The sequence below is a fragment of the Tachypleus tridentatus genome, chromosome 2 (genome assembly GCF_004210375.1).
Source record: "Tachypleus tridentatus isolate NWPU-2018 chromosome 2, ASM421037v1, whole genome shotgun sequence".
NCBI lineage: Eukaryota > Metazoa > Arthropoda > Merostomata > Xiphosura > Limulidae > Tachypleus > Tachypleus tridentatus.
The window spans coordinates 83598752-83618677 of record NC_134826.1 but is presented as its reverse complement, the minus strand read 5'-3'; the positions used below and the strand labels follow the sequence as shown (position 1 = coordinate 83618677).

At 34.9% G+C, this 19926-nt stretch overlaps 1 protein-coding gene across 1 annotated transcript in view; it reads right to left on the bottom strand.

The window, feature by feature from the left end:
- Positions 1–19926, bottom strand: part of LOC143244390 (fat-like cadherin-related tumor suppressor homolog) — a gene marked incomplete in the record, with an annotated part of 451859 nt that overhangs the window by 35279 nt on the left and 396654 nt on the right. Inside the window, 7 exon segments of the mRNA XM_076488964.1 lie at positions 470–678; positions 8411–8716; positions 10602–11225; positions 12352–12573; positions 13392–13569; positions 15509–16338; positions 18912–19580. Of these exon segments, the coding sequence (XP_076345079.1) occupies positions 470–678; positions 8411–8716; positions 10602–11225; positions 12352–12573; positions 13392–13569; positions 15509–16338; positions 18912–19580 (3038 nt within the window).

Sequence of the window (19926 nt, the reverse complement as noted above, 5' to 3'; positions counted from 1 at the left end):
ATCCAGCTAGAGAATGAAACGAATATTCATGCTATTCCATTAAAAGGCATATCAAGTCAGGTCGTCAGGCGTAACATCTGTGGATTTCTGGGCAAAAGGGATTTTGAAATGTGCTATGAAGCACTGTGATCGTCTTACAATGGATGGCTTATGGAAAGCATACACAAAAGAGTGCAGGTTCTTTAGACAAGACAGCTTTACAACAAACTATTTCGCGATAAAAAACCACGCTGCAGGGCTATTTTCTCTGGAAGAAGAATAGTGAAGTATTCGAAAGCGCTAGAGTTTCGGGTCTTGTTTGAAAATCAAATGATTACATTAGCGATAGCCCTGTTATCTTTAACATAACATTTTGTCACATTAGCCATATTCCTATTCACTGTAATACAGCATTTAATAACACTAGCGATATCCTTATTCATCTAAATATCGACATACTAAAAACACATTTTATAAATGAATATCTCACCTTCAACACGCTACTTCCAATTGTTACATTTGAAGGAACTACGAGGTCGTATTGAGCTGCGGAAAATTCGGGTGAGTTGTCGTTAACGTCAGTGATCGTGACCCGCACGAGAGAGTAATTTATTCGACTCCCACCATCAGATACCTTCACAGGAATCTCAAATAAACGGACGCTTTCTCTGTCAAGGCTCCTCTTTGTGTAGAGCTGTCCTTTAATAAAATAAAATGCCGAAGATATAACTAGAAATAAGGAATAGATAATAACGAATCATTTTCAACAATGACGATAATGTACACGACGAATGAAATAAATACATCTAAAGAAGTTGGAACAGTGGAAAAACTGGAGACTTATAACGCTAAAAACTGGGCTTCGATACCCGTTGTGGGTACGGAACAAATAGACCATTGTGTAGCTTTGTCTTTACCAAATAAATAAACAAACTCTTTAAGAAATATTTGTAAACCTGCATAATTTAAACAGGAAAAATAAAATAAAATTCAGATCTCTAAACGTGTACAGCGCATGACATTAAGTACTTAAGATGTGAAAATGATTACATTAATCAGCAAGGTGTAACTTATTTATATTGTAACAGTTTGGTGGCACTGTTCGTTACGATACGCCAAACTGAGCGACTTACTGTGTTACAGTTGGTTGGTTGTCAAGCGATATTGAGCAGTTTATTCTGCGTATTGTTATCAGCTTACTTGCTTATCACGTACAAACAAATGTCTAGCCTGTTATTGTTGTTAAGCGCAGCTCGGTTGTGGGTTGGTCGTTATTCACAGCTGACTACATAATATTGACTTTAATATGATTGACTAAGTTGTAATGTGTTCATTACACACATCTAAAGACGTCGGAAAATGCGGTGAACTTTAAGCCCTCGGTTTTTTTAGTGCCCCTACCCCAATGGAATAGCAAAAAGACATCTATAACAGATATAATGTTCGGCAAAGTTGTCGTTGGTTCATTATGCATAGAAATATATTGCTAAAACCATATAGGCGACAAATATATCGAAATTAAAAAACTGTCTCAGCAATGTGAAAGTTTCTTTGTGTTTTTATATAAAGAACGATGACGTTTCGAACTAGCGCTCTTCGTCAGACCATACAGATCATTGTACGATATGACGAAAATCGCTTGCTCGAAACGTCATCGAAACGACGAAAAGACATTTTATGAATTATAAATTATTTGGACATTTTTTACCTCATTTTTACAAACATAAATCTCATTTTCGATTTAACCTTAATATAGAGGTTTATATATCCTAAGAAGGCCTGAGATATTATTGGAATTACGACCGAAAACACGATTAACAGCAAAGGTGTCCAACAGATAATAATTATGCGTTCTAGTTTCCGTGTATTGATTTATAAAATCAAGTAAATGTGGCCAATTTCTCATACAGATATAATTAATTTACGTTTTATTCCTTAGGTACATTTAGCCAGTTTGTCATACAGAGTTAATTAATATATTTATTAATCTTTAGGTAAACTTGGTCAGATTGTCGTGCAGAATTAATCAATGTAGGTGTTAGTATTTAAGTAAATTTGGCCAGTTTGTCATACAGATTTAATTTATGAATGTGTTAATCTTCAGGTAAATTTAGCAAGTTTGTCATACAGATTTAATTTATGAATGTGTTAATCTTCAGGTAAATTTAGCAAGTTTGTCATACAGATTTAATTAACATATGTGTTAATCTTTAGGTAAATTTGGCCAGTTTGTCGTATAAAATTAATTAATCTATGTGTTGGTATTTGAGTATATTTCGTAAGTTTATCGTACAAAATTAATTAATGTATATGTTAGTATTTAAGTAAATTTGGCCAGTTTGTCATACAGGTTTAATTAATGTGTGTGTTAATCTTTAGGTAAATTTGACCTATTTGTCGTACAGAATTAATTAGTGTGTGTTAATCTTTAAGTAAATTTGTCCAATTTGTCGTAGATATTTAATCAATATGTGTGAATCTTCAATTAGATTTGGCCAGTTTGTCGTATAGAATTAATTAATGTATATGTTAATCTTCAGGTGAACTTGGCCAGTTTGTCATACATAATTAATGTACATGTTAATTTTTGGTAAATTTGGCCAGTTTCTCGTGCAGAATTAATGTATATGTTAATTTTAGGTAAATATGGTCAGTTTCTCGTACAGAATTAATTAATGTATGTGTTGGTGCATAAGAAAATTTCGCCAGTTTGCCATACAGATTTAATTAATATACGTGTTAAACTTTAAGTAAATTTGGCCAGATTGTCATGCAGGATTAATTAATGTACGTGTTAGTATTTAAGTACATTTGATCAGTTTGTCATACAGATTTAATTAATGTATGTGTTAATCTTTAGGTAAATTTAGCCAGTTTGTCATACAGGTTTAATTAATGTATGTGTTAATAATTAGGTAAATTTGACCCATTTGTCGTAAAGAATTAATTAATGTATGTGTTAATCGTTACTTAAGTCAAAATTCCTGCTAATCAGTTTTCGACGAGTCAGGGTACACATACATTTGTCTATCTAGCATTGGTGTTGTGAACTACGTATGTCCACTCAAAATGCAAAGTTTCGTAGTTAACACTGTTGTTAATGAGCTCAGTCAAATTATTTATATCATAAAGTTGCGTGTCTAACATTCTCTTTGACAATCTTAGTGGGCCTGGCATGGCCAAGCGCGTAAGGCGTGCGACTCGTAATCCGAGGGTCGCGGGTTCGCGCCCGCGTCGCGCTAAACATGCTCGCCCTCCCAGCCGTGGGGGTGTATATTGTGACGGTCAATCCCACTATTCGTTGGTAAAAGAGTAGCCCAAGAGTTGGCGGTGGGTGGTGATGACTAGCTGCCTTCCCTCTAGTCTTACACTGCTAAATTAGGGACGGCTAGCACAGATAGCCCTCGAGTAGCTTTGTGCGAAATTCCAAAACAAACAAACAAACAAACAAACAGACAATCTTATTTGAGTCATACGTATTATAAATTTGTGTACCTAACAATAATGCTAAAAGCTTTGTTTGAATATATCTAACACATAAATATTTAGTTGGAATATTTATGAAATTAGCAAGCGGTCCCCTTGTTCATTTGAAAAATTTCCGTGTCTTCTTACTTAATGTAATTTAAGACACTACGGTTAGGTCAATTTGTACAATCGAAATATTTTTAGCAACTCAATTAATTAATTGAGAAATTAATTTGTCACCCAAACATTATCACCTTTTTCAAACCTAGTTTTAAATTTATCTTAGTTTTGATTTATTTGTTATCAAACAACTTTGCACTACTTTATTGTTTAATTCATTAATTTATACCCTTAGGTAACAGCAGGATAAAGTTGTGCACAAGGGTTTTGTTTTTTAATTCATCTAGACATCCTGGTGTTAAAAAGTGTACACGCGTGACAGTGAAAGCTATCAGCTAGAAGGACGAGCAAGTTAGAAAAGCTCGTGCACGTTAAAGCATGTTATACTGGTTGAATTTCCAATTCACTATCTTTACATCTCTTTCGAATATCTCTTGGCAGCTTGCCTTAACTAATAGAATAATGTCCGTTATTTTATTCTCGAAGAAAGAAGTGACAATTTGGATTTATTTATTTCTTATAAGTCAGCAGATTTGGATATTCAAACAGACACTGACCTCAGGTCTTGAACATTTTTCTTACCTCACATAATGTTTGCTCATAAGCGCTGATCCATGATTAGTTTTAATTTGAACTAACAGTCAAAACAATTCTTTTATAGAAATCTACTCAGAAAGTAACGATACTTTTAAACTTTGAAATATTTTTTTCTATGAAATGGATAATTATGGTTGGTTTTCTGTTGAGCACAAAGTTACACAATAAACTATCTGTGCTTTGCCCACCACGGGTATTTGAAACCGAATTTTAGTGTTGGCGAGTCAAAAGTGTTTGGGTATAACAGATGAAACTAATTCTCAAAGTTTTGGTTGATGAACGTCTTTTCTCTTGATCGAATTCATGTGTTTATAAATTGCCTGAATCAAAAACCAATAGTAGTACTGTTTGATAGCTCTCGTTTGTTTAGTTTATGTTAATATCATTTTAATCTCAATGTTCTAAATCTGAATAGATTCAACGATTGAAATATAAGTGTTCCTTTCTTCACACGCGGCTCTCATGCACTAGCACAACGTGTAATCGGCTATTGAAAATAACCTCATTACTTCTCACTTTATATTTTTGTCAGAAAAGAACAAGAAACATTGCATTTTTCATCGTTATCATCGTCAAGTATTCACTTGATTAAAGATTAAGTCTCGCTAACCTGTATTTATATTAATTTCATACAAATAATTAATATTCCCATTCGTACAAATAATTAATTCTAATGCACCTAATCTCGTACGCTTAGTCACAGCCAACCGAAACGCTCATCAAAGATTTTTAAAACGTTTACGCCTCATAATTATCTCGTGGTTTGGTTGAAGCCACTACTATGCTTCCTCGTGTCAAATCTACATTCTGGCGTCTTTTGAGCATAGTCACATAAAACTACCATCAGAATGTTTCAAAATAATCGTCATAAAGCGTTATCTTAATAAAACATTTAATAAGAATGTAACATAAAATTACAGCACATTTAAAGAAAGGTTTAAGTTCCCATTTGTCAAAAAAATCAAATTACCCGCCATAATCGAGATCGATTTGATTTAGCCACATAAAAATAACTTGGTAAAGAAAACTGTTCGCTCAACAACAACACAAATATTTCAACGATCATACTGAAGTTCACTGATTCATACATTGTTAAAATTACTTCCACAACAGAAATGTTAAAATGAAGACAAAATACAATGGCAGTTATGGATCAAATAGTGTTCTGCTTCCTGCTACGTGAGAAAAGATGGGACAAGAACATTCAAACCTAACCAAGTCTTATACTGTTTTGTTATCGGTTAATACAGTAAAAAAAACAAAAAAAAACACCTGCACAAAATCTTAATCTAAGCATGTCGTATACTTATTATTTTCAAATGATACAGTATAAAATATGTTCTAAATGTACAGATATAAGTCTTCCGTATACGTATTATTTTCAAATGATACAGTATAAAAATGTTCTAAATGTACAGATCTAAGCGTGCCGTATACTTATTTTCAAATGATACAGTATAAAATATGTTCTAAACATACGGATCTAAGCGTTCCGTATACTTATTTTCAAATGATACAGAATAAAAATGTTCTAAATGTACGGATCTAAGTGTGCCGTATACTTACTATTTTCAATGATACAATATAAAGAATGTTCTGAATGTACGGATATAAGCGTTCCCTATATGTATTATTTTCAAATGATACAGTATAAAATATGTTCTAAACATACGGATCTAAGCGTTCCGTATACTTATTTTCAAATGATACAGAATAAAAATGTTCTAAATGTACGGATCTAAGTGTGCCGTATACTTACTATTTTCATTGATACGATATAAAAAATGTTCTGAATGTATGGATATAAGCGTACCGTATACGTATTATTTTCAAATAATACAGTAATAAACGTGTGCTAAATGTTCGAACTTAAGTAAGTCGTATATCCTGAACGACATAACGTGAATACTTAAGACCATATTTATAAGTCCTCTGAGCAAACGCAACAAAAGTTTGAAAGCCATAATTTGCCCTAACTTTCTAGGTAGTGATGAAATGTATATAAAACTCTGCGAGTCTCAAAACTAGCCATCACGAACGTGGAGCTAGTCGTTTCATAACATAAAGTAATAAAACTGGGCAACAACCGCCAGAGATCTCCCCTCATTATATCTTAATATGGAGAATATCATAAGTTATAGGCAACACTTCTAGTTAGAACCGAAGAAGTTTCTGGCATTACGATCTTTACGATGTCCACATGTGGTGGAAAAATTAAAAAAACAGGAATGGCAGAATAACAGTATTATAGTAGTATTATATTGATTAAATTTGTTTACATCGCAACGTTTTGATGACGAAATGAACAGTATTATTTAAATTTAATAATATTTGTTCAGTACAGTGAATCTGTTTAATAAAATGAGACGTAATGCAATTTTCTAAAATGATAAATTCATTAACAGAACAATAAGGCTTCAGGCGCAAACGCCTTAGCTTGCGGATGACGTCACTTATTGTAATATGTGTGTTCAGCCAGAAAGGATTGACTGATTGATTGTTTTTGGAATTTCGCACAGAGTTACACGAGGACTATCTCCGCTAGCCGTCTCTAATTTAGCGGTGTAGGATTAGAGAGAAGGCAGGTAGTCATCGCCACCCACCGCCAACTCTTGGGCTACTCTTTTACCAACGAATAATAGGATTGACAGTAACATTATAACGCCCCCACGCCTGAAAGGGTGAGAACGTTTGGTGTAACGGGGATTTGAACCCGCAATCCTCAGTTTAATAGTCGAGCGCCTTAACCATCTTGCCATGCCGGGCCTGTCAGAAAAAAAAGATATGTTATTTAACTCTTACCAGTGACACTGTGATATAATGTCACATACACGTTGCCACCAAATACCAAGACATGCAGTTAAACCTGTATATCATGATAATTTATATATGTACGAGACAAAAAAGAACATTTATATCTTTTCACACTACTCGTCATAAACACCGAGTTCGTCTCGAAATAAATATAGATTTACACATCTTTCCAGACACCGTATTTCGCTGTTTATTATCAAAATAAACGCATGGAGAGCCACAGATATTTTCAGCTTAAAATATTATTTCGGTCATTGATATTCGCGCCATTGCTTACAAAATCCTAGATGGCATCTAGATTTGTTGGAATATATGTATTAATAAATATATATATATATATATATATTAGTGAAATTAAATAATTACATTCAAATAAAGTTAAATGAATAAACAAAATCATGAAGAAGGACTGCGTTAAAAAGAGCAAATCCCAACTTCTGATTATTATATTACAACCATACATTTTTAAGCCATAAACGAAACACATTAACATAAACAAAATACGCTGCATGTTTTTAAAAAAGGATCCTAAGGTACAAGCTACAACGTGGGATCATAGAATGTATCCTAGATTTTGGAGGTGACTGTTGAAGTAGGACCCCCATTGCGGTGGGTATACACCGTCTATCAGTCTTAACCTCCAATACGTTAGTCTCACATAAGAAGAATAGAAATTAGGAGAGCGAAATATTGGTGCTCAAGCCCACAACGTCCCACATCTATGTCACCCTTCACTACTTGCAGACAGTTGTAGGAAGGTGACTGCTCTCCCAAGTTAAAATAAGAAAAATGAAAAGATAAACATACAAAGATAAAAAATAAGAAATAAATAAATAATGAAAATAAGGTACTACCATTTGGGGGTAATATAAAACTTACCTCTTGAAATCAGCATTCCAGCCCCCAATTCCAACTGATATACTGATTATATACACAAAAACAAAATACCAGAAAGCTATTTTTCAATAACGAAACGTTCTCTATAAAACTTGGCCCGGCATGGCCAGATCGTTAAGGCGCTCGACTCGTAATCTGAGGGTCGCGGGTTCGAATGCCAATCACATCAAACATGTTCGCCCTTTCAGACGTGGGGGCGTTATAATGTTATAGTCAATCCCACTATTCGTTGATAAAAGAGTAACCCAAGAGTTGACGGTGGGTGGTGATTACTAACTGCCCTTCCTCTAGTATTACACTGCTAAATTAGGGACGGCTAGCGCAGATAGCCCTCGTGCAGCTTTGCGCGAAATTAAAAAAAAAACACGAACAAACGAACTATAAAAATTAAGAAAGAACACATAATTCCTAACGAGCTTTAGGCTTACGAAGTAAATCGGATCGAATTTAGAATGACACTTGTAATTCCTCCCAAACAGTGGAAATTTTTGGAATTATAGGCTTTCTTTTCATCAAAATTTCAGAGCAAACAAACCTGTTTTCTGATCCACTGAAAAATATCTCAGGCTTCTTTCACTGGGAATAGAAAACTCCACCTGACCGTAGATACCCCAATCCAAATCTGTCGCCGAAACCGTGGCTACTAAAGTTCCCGGTGTCACGTCCTCACGGAGTGTCACGTCGTACATGTTTCTGTCGAATACCGGTGAATACAGGTTGTCACTGCGTACAGTTATGGAAACAGTAGCGTAACTACAGTACACGCCGTCCGTAACCGATACGTTCAACCTGTAAAACAGCTGTTTTACAACTTGTCGTGGACTAGCAACGGTGACAATTCCTGAAACGAAAAGGAAAAAAAACAAAACGAATAGTATAACAATAATTATTTTATTCACTAGTTTGAACATGTGCAAGACGTTTAGTAGCGATTAAAGATTTTTTTTTTTTTTAGTCTGCTATCAACTAGAGATGTCGATACTGTTCATAGCTAACGGACTCAGCCTGATAGCATATACGTGATTTCACTGCTTAAGTTGATCCATTTGCCTCTCATTCTATTTTATCAAGTCGCAAGATAAATGAACCACGAGGCCTAAAGGTGCTTGGTGAGTGGAACCGTTTCTGACAAACAAAACAGCTACAAATCTAAGTCAAGATTCAGATAACACTTGAGTAAACTTTAAATAAAACATTTTTAAAGACGAATAAAATAATTAACGTTAACCAGTAAGTAATAAATATTTTCAAACATAATTAAAATTGCAATTTCGTAATTTACTCTATAGGGACACAATTCCGTTAGACATTCCTTATAAAAATGATTTATTATGTAACATTTTTTCTACTGTATCTTGACACTGGAGAGAAACGCCTGTTTATATATTTATTGTGTCAATAAACGCTTTTCTTTTCTTTAAACTTCTACAGGGTGGCCCGTAAGTCCCAACCCATCCATATATCTTATGTATCCAGTGTATCTGTGTGCTGTCCCTCATTCTCGCTGCTTAATATTATGCGACGCCATGTTCTGTGAGACATTTTCCTCAACATAGCAGGGGTTATTGTTCCAAATGCCGCGGTAACAGCTGCTTCAACTCATTATTCGTATTATTGAATATAACATAATAACATATGGATGGGTAGGGACTTAGGACCACCCTGTACAGTATAGCATATGCTCTACAATCCAGGGAAATGCAAAACTTTACTGGGGCCTTGTTGGGAGATAGAAAGTCTGGTGGTTTGTATTTTCATAAATTTTAGTCTTCGTCTGCTAAAAATTTGTTTCATCTAATTCGAGCTACGATGTTTTAGGTTAAAAGAGATTACCTATTTCATATTTCAGTTCACTATTTGAGTGCAGTTTTATATCGAGGAAATGATCGTTTCATTTTTTAATACTAATTGGCTGATAATTTAAATGTCAGCTAAAGCTAATATCCTATTTCTTTTATTTATTCTTCATGGGAAAAACAACTGGGATTTCTCTTTAATAACAGAAGAAGAAGAATGTATCGTTCGCTCTAAAACATAACATATATTATAACAGAAGAAGAAGAATGTATCGTTCGCTCTAAAATATAACATATTATAAGTTGAATTTTAAATCGAGTGTTTACCAACGACACGTAACTTATCATTCAAACATTACTCTCTAAACAGACACAAACGTTTTAAACTGATTCAAAATAAATCAGTATTTAAATCCTTATTAAACTTGCAAATCAGTTTCATTATAGCTATTCAGTATCGATACTGATATATGAAATATTCGAATATCACATATGTTGCTCGCTATATCAAAATGTACGCTACATCGGAACACAACACAACTGTATACGATTTGTCCGTTTGTAATTAATTAAGTACAAAGCTACCCGATGGGCTATATGTGCTGTGCCACCTAGGGTATCAAAACTCAATTTTTAGCGATGCAAGTTCGCAGACTGACCGCCGTGTTACTGGAGAGTGGTTGGTGGTGGAGGGGTTTACAATTTGTAGGTGAACAGAGCTCTCTATCTTTGATATAACAAAATGATACGAAACTCTGATTAGGTTAGTATAATTTTTATATCTGAATACACATGTATTATAGAACTATATGTGAGATTATTATAGCTTAGCACCATCTAAAGATGTGTAACCAATGATGTACAATCGAGCCTTCATAGGTGTGAATATAGAGGTTATTGGATATAGAGAGAAAATCGTGAATAAATCACCTGATTTCTGGTGAATCTGAAAAGATTGCAGTTCATTGCCACCAACAATTGAAAACAAAAGCTTCAGTTGGTCAGTAGCATCCAGGTCCGAAGCTTCGACCATTGTTACAAAATGGCCTCTTCTTGCTAGCTCGATTACTTCACACGCGTAGTCAGAGTGTCCAAACTGAGGCGCGTTGTCGTTGAGGTCTTTCACGGTGACCCAGACATCAGCAGTGGTACTCAGGGATGGCGATCCATTATCTGTTGCCATGACGACGAAATGATGAATTGATTGCACTTCGTGGTCAAGGGAATGTTTAATGATAATATTCCCTTTGATGGAATCCACATGGAAATAAGCAGTTGCCCTGCCCAGCACGCTGTAGCGAAGCGCTTGACTAGCATTCTTATCAGGGTCTATTGCCTCGACTCGGAGAATATTAGTACCAAAAGGTGTCGCTTCTGAAATGGTTACGTTGTAAACATCCTGTGTAAAGGAAGGTGGGTTATCATTGACATCTTCAACAATAATATTCACTGGAACCTGGAAATAAGCTCCAGTTTTTGTATCTGTAGCCCTTACCGTCAGGTGGTGTTCCGTGGTTTTTTCATAATCCAACTCATCGCCAACGTAAATAACTCCTGAAATAAGTTTACAAGAATGATTATTAGAAGCTACGAATACAACGTGTTGCAGAATATTTTATCTGGCGGTAAAACTAATCTAATAAGAGACATGTGAAAGTTAATCCCAATACATTAAAATACAACAAGATGGAAGAACGTAGTTGATTCCCACTTCATTAGATAAATGTTATAATTAATCGTATGTAAAATCAAACTTGTTCAAAACAAGGTGTTCAACTGAAACATATGTAATGAGCATGGTCTATGTGATGATATCGCATCAAACTAATCCAACTCCTTTCTATGATAATAATAGTTTTTTCTACAAAAAAGAAAATGAGGAAATTTACAACTTCTATACGATAAAACTCTTTGCTTATCTTATTACAAAACTAAATAATGAACTATCTGTTTCTGTTCATCACGAGGAATCAAACCAAAGATTCTAAGAGTTGTAAGTTCACAAATCTATCGGTGATCCATTGGCACATTTTATGACAAGTTGTTTTTACATAATAATTGTGTCGTTCGATATTAATATCAGACCTTTACAATGTTTAACTTTAAGAAGCAACAATTCCTACTGGAGTTTTTCCCACACCTCCAACTCGTACGTAATCCTACTTTTTAAAATTAAAAACAAACAAACTTTAATATTACTGGAGGTAATATCTAATTTCTGTGTTTTCTGGATCTATTGTAATAATAATATTTTCCTAACTACACCCCTCCTTACGTATCTTAACAGTGGCGGATCTATTGTAATAATAATATTTTCGTAACTACATCCCTCCTTACGTATCTTAACAGTGGCGGATTTATTGGAGATTAGACGCTGCTTTGTATACAGTGGTATATTGTAAACATTCCTAGAATATTTTACTATATCAAATATAACTTTAAGAAACACACTCCGAAAGAGAGATTACATTTAATTACATTTAAAAACAACATATCACGTTAACGAGATGTTATGAATATTAAGAAGTAATCGTGTAAATGTTGTCGTATGTCTAACAGGGCGTTTTGTCGAATACAATTTACTAAATACGTATAGCAAGAAAAACGTTTGCTTAATTTCACCTTGTTTAATGTACGTTGATTGAATTTTCTGGTTTTACAAATAAGAAATGAAACTGACCATTTTGAAAGTCCACGTCAAAAAGGTTCTCTTCGTTTCCCCCTACAATGCTGTAAATAATTTGATGACCATAGGGACTTTCTGCACCAATCGATATAACTGGTGCATTACACCGTGCACTTTCTACGACTGCAACACTATAAAACTGCTGAGGGAAGGTGGGCATGTCTTCATGCACCAATTTAATATGCACTGTGGCCTCGCTGCTAAGAGGTGGATTACCTGTGACACAACAGATTCAACTTTCAATGAGAAATTACGTGATATTATATTACTATGAATATAATTTCGAATCTCCAAATTTGCTAGAAGTACTGTCAGTCTTTGTGAGAATGCAATTACGCATCCACTGACTCCAAACAAACATTTATTTTACTGAATGCAATTCTATACACAAATAATTGGCGAGAGGAAATAAAATCACATTTTATTTAACTACCATAAATAATTAAAGTAATAAAACAAAAAAGTATTTTAAATCAGTTATTAACTGGCAATGCATGACTTCTAAACATTGACAGCACAAATTATGTGTGATGGCATCACGCATACGCTAGCGTGAAAAAAATATGGAAGATTTGAAGAAAACCTATTTTTAATAATAAATAAAGGTCTGTTTGAATAATATTAAAATTATTTTATTTCATCACAATACCTTCAATAATATTATGTTCTGTTGTGTTTGTTTTTTAAATACATCATTAGTTACCAGTTACTGTAGATCTAACTTATATATTCTAAATGTGCAAATTAATTGAGCAAAAATTCATTATAAATGTTCATGTTTGTATTGTCATTTTTAGTTAATACGTATGACAGCATGGCTGTGTTTAGTGGTACTGGGTCAATGTTAAAAGGCTGAAAGACGGGGAAAAAAAAAAAAAACATTGTTCAATCCATATGGTTTAATAATTCTTGTTAGGCTTAGGATCGCCAAGACCTACGAATAAAATCCTTAAACTAATAAGACCCAGCTTCATACATATATATATATATATATACAGGCAGAAAGGTGTGTATGTACCTATATATATTCTTACCTCCATCGACAGCTCTTATTACCAAGCTATATTCCTTTACATCAGCCATAATTGATCGTTGAAGACGAACATCGCCTAGCCTACTGTCGACGGCAAATATGTCTGTATTACTTCTCTCCTTATCTAGTTCGTACGTTATGAATTTGTTTATCCCCAAATCTTTATCAACTGCTTGAACCTTATAATGAGAAGAGAGAAAAACTTATAAGAGCCATTAAGAAAGCTTAAAAGAAACGGAAGTTTCACTAATTCGGTTGCAAATTATATAATTCTCAATTTTTATAGCTGTTTAAACTACAAACCTCTTTATTATCCGACATTATGCAATCACACACTTGATCAGGAATAATATAAATATCGAAAACACGTATACAAAATGAGAAGGAATAGAAAGAAAAATCCACTTCAGGTTTGACTTTTTTATTATTATTATTTTTACTTTCTTTAAACAGTAGCCCAAATCGTGCCTTAAAGTACTACAAGAAATACACGTTAATCTAAGTGTTTCACACAATACACTGCATTCTATTTCCTTCCAGAATTTTCTCAAATATAAGGAAAAACTCTAACGTAAATAAATACCTCTATACATTCGCAGTGTACTAAATTCAAGCCAATAATGTCTTAAAGTCTATCAGAGCAACAACCACAAATCTTCCCTGATGTTAAATCGTTCGAAGAATGTCTGAATGGAAGAATGTTCGTTTCTTAAAACGTGTGTTTAGCAACTCACAAGAAACGTTCTATTCGGTGAAAGACCAAAACCATTTCCAGTTCTAAAATTGACTTTTTTTTAAAAGTATTTAGAAGAAAGCGCTCGATAAAATTAGACGTTTTAAGCATGTCGGAAACAGTGGCGATTTTTTTAGCCTGTGAATCTCCAGCGTGATTTCAAATGTTTATATAAAAAAAGAATATATTATTCACATTTAAAATCCGTTTGTCCACTGTTACTAAGAGCTGTAGCAAGAAATTCAAACCAAACCACGAAATATCAAACTTTAGAGCAAAACCAAAGACATCTGAGATCACCTTCGATTGTCCTGTTTAAACACTCGTACAGGTATGTAACATTTATATAAAAAAGTATTATAACATTCTGTATAATGTCTTTCACACGTATTTGTCAAATACATTCAGAAGACTCCATAAATATTATCTTCATGTCTGGAGAACATGAATTACTAACTGCTCATGTTATTGAGTAAAACACACAGTGTATATTGGAAAATAAAACGCACTTTAGGAGAATTTCTTTCTCAGAAGACACGCGAAAGTGTTAAATGGAGTTTCATAGTGTCTTGCTACTAACATTCATTTTCCGTTTAACTACCGGTTTTGTTCTCTAATATAGTGCGCAAACGAGGTGGGAGCTCTTGATTGGTTTTCTTAGCGTCCAAAACGACACTGATAAAGTGTGTGATTCATATATACTGCTAAAAGGTTAAAATATTCATCTATAACAAGTTACTTTTTAATTACTCGAGCACTTTTCCCTTGTCAGTGTCGCCATCTTGGCATGTGCTGGTTTGTTTGTTTTGGTTTGAATTTCGTGCAAAGCTACACGAAAGCTCTCTGCGCTAACCGTCCTTAATTTTGCAATGTATGACTGGAGTGAAGGCACGTAGTCATCACCACCCGCTGCCAACTCTTGGGCTACTTACTCTTTTACCAACGAATAATTGGATTAGCCGTCACATTTTAACGTCCCTACGTCTGAAAGGGCAAGTATGTTTGGTGTCACGGGGATTCGAACCAGTGACCCTTAGATTACGAGTCGAGTGCTTTAACCACCTAGACATGCCCGACCTTATATATATAACAACAACAGATAGAAAATTTACACTTATAATCCATTAAGTGCTAGTTATGTCATCACCTTATTCACCAGGCAAAATAACACATAGAGAGTGTTATGTTTGTGTTATACGATACAGAGGATTCTTCTGCAAAGGTATATGTCAGGAAAATGTTCTTATCTTATACATTTCTACATAAAGCACTTGTCTTCTCAAGAAAAGATACATCTTTTACCTAGGACGAAGAACTTTGGTTTCTAATGTTATCGTTCCCACAATACAATAATTTTTTTGAGTCTACTAAAATATAGCTCTCACCTTCCAGACCATATCGCTCGGTTTAGCTCCTATCAACGCAACAGTGTAATACGGCAAGTTGACGAAAAAGGGGGCATTGTCATTCACATCAACCACTGTAACTTCAACAAGCACGTGAGCGACACGAAGTTCACCGGTGGCTTCCCCTTTCACCTCCACTACTAAAATGTAGGTGTCCTGGATTTCTCGGTCTAAACGTCGTCCAGTTGTTCGAAGAACCCCCGAAGTGGGACCAATGGCAAACATCTCGGATGGATTGAGGACACTGAATGTCAGGTGTTCATTTAAGTCAACACCTAAAACTGTAATTACTGCAACAGTTTTAACTTCAGTGGAATTCTCTAAGACTTCGCTCACGTACCTTTCTTTGTCAAACCTGAGCACGTTTCTCTCAGTCTTTCTAACTCGGATCACCACTTTGGTACTAGCTTCGAATACTCCGTCACTAGCGGAAACAATCAGAGAATAACTACTCTGTAAGGCACGTGGGCTTTCTATAAATATATGACCCGAAGTCTCGTTAATAACAAATTTATTTGCGGTGTTCCCTGATACTATTTTGTACTTTAGCAAGCTATTCATTCTCGAGTCCATATCGCGAGCTTTTACTTGAAAAATCATAACATCTCTATAGGTCGGTAAAAATATGGTGGCGTCATACCGACTGTGCTCGAACTGAGGAGGCGAATCGTTCGTATCAATCACGTGAATATGGACACGAGCTGTAGTTTGAGCTCCAAGTATTGGATTCCCAGTATCAAAGACCTGAACTTGGAAGTGAAATTCCGCCATTTTCTCGTGGTCCAGCTGTCGTGCTACGCTAATGGCTCCTGTAAGTAGATTATAATTATTACTGTGAGTGAAAAATGGACGTTGAAGCGGGTTATTATCGACGCATAAGAATATTTTTTGTTTCCGAAATTATATATATATTGATTAATTTTCAATAAAAACACTGGATATAATCCAGTTTATATACTTCAGTAATTAATTATTTCAATAGCATTATACAAAATTTACGTTTTATAACTGTTTGTTATCAGATGGCGAAAATGATTTTAACAGCCTAAAAATATTTTCACCAGTAAAACTTCTTAATTGTTATTTCGAATACGCAATAATATGTTTTTCAAGGTTTGGTTTTGGAATTTTCGAGCAAAGCTGCACGAGGACTATCTGCTGATTTAGCAGTGTAAGACTAGAGGGAAGGCAGCTAGTCATCACCACTCACCGCCAACTCTTGGGCTACTCTTTTACCAACGAATAGTGGGACTGATCGTCACATTATAACGCCCACACGGCTGAAAGAGCGAGCATGTTTGATGTGACAGCTATTCGAACCCACGACCCACGGTTTACGAGTCGAGTGCCTTAACCACCTGGCCATGCCGAGTCCCGCTTTTGTCTGGGTAATTTACGTTTAATAAAATATGTTCAATATAGTCACTATTTTTAAACCTGAAACTGTTCAAGCCACTACCAATTAGTAAGCGCTTACATTCTGTTATCCATAAAAATAGTTAGTTTTTATTTTAATAAATAAAATAAGTGCAGTTATTGTTCCGTTAACAATCAGGTAAGAACAGAAAATTGTTTTAATACACGTGAAAGGAGATGATTCAGCACTTTCTGAGATTAAAACAAATGCAGAGTGTGTGTTATCTTATAGCAAAGCCACATCGAGCTATTTGCCGAGTCCACCGAGTGGAATCGAACCCCTGATTTTAGCGTTGTAAACAAATGTAGAAGAAACAGAAAATTAATTAGTTATTGCAAAGCCACAGAATGTACATCGCGGGAATCGGACCTGTGATTTTAGCTTTATAGTCCAGTAAATGCACTGTTAACCCAACGGGATATATATATATATATATAAGCAAGACATAAGAACGATGTTTATGTCATAACGTAATGGTATGTTATCGCAGGTGTGACAGCATGGGCAGCATGTTAAAAAATTATACATCAAGTTCACAACGAATTCCAAAACATTCGACAGCGCAAAGCCATTACAGATAAATCTGTTGTGGAATACGTATATGGGAACGCTTTCAAAGGAAAGATATTGGTAAACTATGTATCATAGAATAAAACGACACGACATATCGAAGACAGAAGCATTCGTTGTACCAAATTGAATCGGAACAAGTCACATAGCAAAGCGCGTTAGACAACGACAAATTCGAATCCACACTATAAGCCAATTTGTGGCTGCATCACTTAGTGAAAGCCATGGTGACGAAAGAGCGCCATTTGATCCAAATGTTCATTATTATGAAGTTAAACATGATGCTTCCCGGTACCGTTAAAATAATAAAGAATGGTTTATTTTAAAGTATAGTAAAAACCAAAAAGATCACATGTTTAATAACATATCTTAATTTTTTAATGAGAAATATGTCTCATTTAAACTAAAGTCACAACAATCTACTTTTTTTTCTCCTTTTTGTATCAACAAGTCCTAAAACTCTGAACTTACAGACTCACAGTATGAGCACGTTACTCACTCAGTACCCACGCCTAGCAAGTCGTCAGTCAAGGTTCTGTACCAAGGTCTTCAAGATACTAGTTTAAAATTATCCTTGGCTTTATTCGCAAAAGCTAGCCATGAACGTAATATAATGGCGTTAAGTAATAATGTGCATCCATAGCCACCGTACTGAGGAAGATCGATAAATAGACGAAGTACTTTGAAGATCAGCACAGACCTGGTACATTGCTCTCATCAAGCGCTATTAATTCATAATACTAGTCATTTTGGAAAAAAAAGGAAAACTTCTCAAACAATTTATTCCACAGTGTTAAGACGCTATTTATAAATATATGTTCAATATATTAGATTTTACTATAGAATAAAGTCGATCATTAAACACCCAGTTTCCCATGACATTGTTTTGTTTGTTTTATAAATCTGTGTTAAGTACAAAACTACATGATAGGCTGAGCCCACAACGGGTATCGCAACGCGGTTTCTAGAGTTATAAATTAAACCTTACGGGGAAGGCCGGCATGGCCAAGTTGTTAAGGCGCTCGACTCCTACTCTGAGGGTCGAGGGTTGGAATCCTTCATAACACCAAAAACATACTCGCCATTTCAGCCTCGGGGGCGTTAAAATATGACGATCTATCCGTTTACAGGTAAAAGGGTACCCTAAAAGTTGGCGATGGGTGGTGATGACTAGTTGCCTTCCCTCTAATCTTACTCTGCTCAATTAGGAACGGCTGGTGCAGATATCCCTCGTGCAGCTTTGCGCGAAATTCTAAAACCGAACCAAAAACTTTGGATAAAAATATATTATATACCTTGCAATAATGGTTTGTTTGCTTGTATATACATGTAAATTAAATATAGCCTTTCTTGTGTAAAAAGAAAAATATATAATGACTTTTTTCTTTTTTTTACCTGTGCTAAAATGAATATTAAAATAATCTCTGGCTAATATCTCTACAATTTCAAAGTGCAAATTGCTATTGACGTCAGAGTCCATGTCTTCAGCTTTGACCACCAGGGGAGTGGCATTTTGTGCAAAAACTAAAGCACCGATTTCTGCAGCTTCGCTTACGTCTCCGTAATAATCCAACTTTACAAATGTTGGCCGGTTGTCGTTGTAATCCAATACGTGAACGGTAAGGGTACTACACGATTTTTTGCCAGCGAGATTCGTGGCTTGAATCGTTAAGTTATAGAAGTTGTTTTTCTCGTAGTCTAAATCCGCAACCGTGAAAATTACCCCGGAATGAGGATTTACACCGAAACGTCTCTCTTCGTTTCCGTAAATAATTTCGTAGTACACTGATGAGCGACTCACAGCTGACACCGTAGTCACAACTGTTCCAATTTCAACGTTTTCGTAAATTTCTTTTGAATTCTCCCCCTTGGAAAACCTTGGTGCAGCATTATTGGCTAAGGTAACAACCACTCTGGCGTGTGCCATTTTACTCAAAGAGGGGTTCCCGTTATCACATACTTTTATTGCGAGAAAGTACTCTGACATTGTTCGATGATCCAATTCTTTTGCTACCAACACTGTTCCAACGCTTCGATCTATCCTAAAAGCATTTCCAACGTTACCTGCCGAATAAAGAAAAGAAAATCAAGTTTTATATCAACTTAACGACAACAATAACACATACATCGATACATTTAGCTAATATTTTGTTTGTTTTCTGGAGTTCTGACGAAAAACTGCTAGAACTGTACCAAACTTGCTTCCTTGTATAAAATATGCTTTAAACACTGCTGGGCAATCGGTCAGTTACTAAAGTACGAAACTAAATATTTAGGAAACGCTATTTCTATTAAGCATTGAAGCTTTAAGTGAATATTCGAAACTAAAATGCTATCATTATTTAATGGTACAAATGTACGTATTAAGTCGACTTGGATGAAATTAACAACTAATACTGATAACCCTAAA